Source organism: Acomys russatus, chromosome 20 (genome assembly GCF_903995435.1).
Source record: "Acomys russatus chromosome 20, mAcoRus1.1, whole genome shotgun sequence".
NCBI classification, from domain to species: Eukaryota; Metazoa; Chordata; class Mammalia; order Rodentia; family Muridae; genus Acomys; species Acomys russatus.
In genome coordinates, this window is record NC_067156.1 from 20,709,225 (window position 1) to 20,711,406 (window position 2,182).

At 54.1% G+C, this 2,182-nt stretch overlaps 1 protein-coding gene across 1 annotated transcript; it reads right to left on the reverse strand.

Annotated features, from left to right (window-relative positions):
* Nucleotides 1–899: 899 nt before the first annotated feature.
* Sft2d3 (SFT2 domain containing 3) lies at nucleotides 900–1,577 on the reverse strand. The gene has a single exon (XM_051163160.1). It carries the CDS (start codon nucleotides 1,536–1,538, stop codon nucleotides 900–902), a length of 639 nt encoding a protein of 212 aa, XP_051019117.1. The 5' UTR covers nucleotides 1,539–1,577.
* Between the last annotated feature and the right edge of the window lie 605 nt (nucleotides 1,578–2,182).

A 2,182-nucleotide genomic window follows, 5' to 3' on the forward strand; every position in this document is an offset into this window, starting at 1 on the left:
GACTCAAGCCAACACTACACAAGTACCCGCGGAACCTAGGAAATACAGCAATTACATATGAAAAGCATTTTGCATTGCATTAGTATCAAACTGTATAGTACTTGAAAAAGCAGCAATGTTAGGAATCGTGAAAACTTGGCAAAATCTATCCTTTGTAACAATTGTGGTAACTGCAGATGCAAAGTGGCTCCTGTCTCCCAGGATTCCTTAGCTTAGTTCTGCAGAAGCCTGTGTAAACTTTGCTACACATCGTACTGGATATCTGGCTCCTTGGTTCTGAATATTGCCCTTTGGTGTATTCTTTTGAAGATTAGTTATCCTTAAATATTATAGAGCACCATATTTACTACTTTAAGAAACTGAGGTAGACTGTATTAACTAATCACTTTTAAATACAGTGGCTAGATTTAATGTTTAATCTGATAATCTGGATTGATTTACAGTGGATACGAATAAGGCGGCTTCGAAGAGCTGCAGTAAAACCGAAACCTTACTCTCAACCAAACATACCACTGCATTTCTTTAAATGGCAAAAAAAAAGGGGGGGGGGGATGTCGTTTTTCCAAAAGCTACGAAAGTAGCTAAATCAGAAAGCTGTTCCATCCCCCCCCCCCAAACTGATGTCCAAGTAAAGCCTGTTAGTATGAAAACAGTTCATGAAGGTGGTCTCCACGCACACTGTTATCAATCCGGCAAAATCACGTCTTTTCGGGGCCCGGGACGGCAGATAGCGGGAGCCAAAGGATCTGAAAGGGCCCGCGAGTCAGATGGTGACAGTTGCTCACGGACTCCGCTGCACGGCCCAGCTGATGCCTTGTTCTTGTACACTTGGGTGCCGTGGGCTGTGACGGTGCCTCTTCTCCTGCCCAGCTGGAACTGCTTCCTATAGGCGGGAACTGTCACACCGGGAGCGCGTGGGTCCGGCCGCTCCCGCGATTTAGGTGACCAAGCGCTAGGCGCAGCGCCGTCAGGCCGCCCCAGGGCAGGAGCCCTATCAGCGCGTAGAGCAGAGCGGCCACCTGTGCGCAGGCGCCGAGAGCCGTCAGCGCCGTACTGCGCAGGCCCAGCGCCGCGTAGAGCGTGGCGCCCAGTGCGGCCACATAGCACAGCGTGCTCCGCGAAGGCGTCTCCTCGCCGCGCAGCAGGCGCCCGCAGGCCGCGCCGCCCCGCAGCAGCGCCGCGCCCGCCAGCGCCAGCACGGAGCCCAGAGACCAGAGGAGCGCGAACTTGCGCGCGCGCAGCAGCAGCACGGGCGCGTACAGCGCCGCCAGGCCGAAACACAGCGCGGCCAGCAGCAGACACAGCCCGCCCGCCGCCAGGCGCTGCCCGCGCGTCACGCTCGGGATGCACCGGGAGCCCGCGGGCGGCGGCTCGGCAGGGCTCCGTGCCCACGGCCATCGCAGAACCGGGCGGCCTGGCCAGGACCGGGCCGCAGGCTCTTCCGAGTCCCTCGCGGCGAGCAGCGGCTCTGTAGCTGCCGGCTTGCTCGCTTTACCCTGCGCCAGGTAGTCCTGGAGTTGGCGGTGGAGATCCGCCATCTCGGACCGAGTGGCGTTGGAAACGGGGCTAGCACTTCCGGGATCTGGCGCCCGCGACCGGAAGTTACTAGATCCTCAGGAGCCGGTTGGTCGGCCACAGCGGAAGGGTGGTTGTACAGTCTACCAGATCCTGATTTGTATGTTTCAGTCGCCGAGTAAGGCCTGTCATCATTAAACGATAGCTGAGAGTGGCTGTAGCTATAAAAGGACGCACTACGGACAGCTCTGCTGACGTAATGAATAATGACCTTCAGGTGTCTTAACATTGCTAAAATTTTGCTAAATGTAGGAATCTGGGAGAAGGGTGAACAATTTCCTTTCATTCCTACTTTTAAAAAATATTTCTTTACAAGTATCTACATGTCTACAGTTACCTCAGAATTCTAAGGAAGGAGCTGGAGAGATGGACAAGTGGTAAAGAGCACTTGCTGATCTAGCAGAGGACCCAGGTTCAGATCCCAGCACCCACAGAACAGCAAACGACAACCTGTAACTTCAGTTCCAGGAGATTTGACTCCCCTCCCCCCCTTCTAGCCTCCGCTGACACTGTAGGCATGCGTGTAGTGCACATACAAACATGCAGGAAGATCACCGATACGCATAAAAATGAAAAACACACAACTTAGGCAGAATTGATTAAAGCG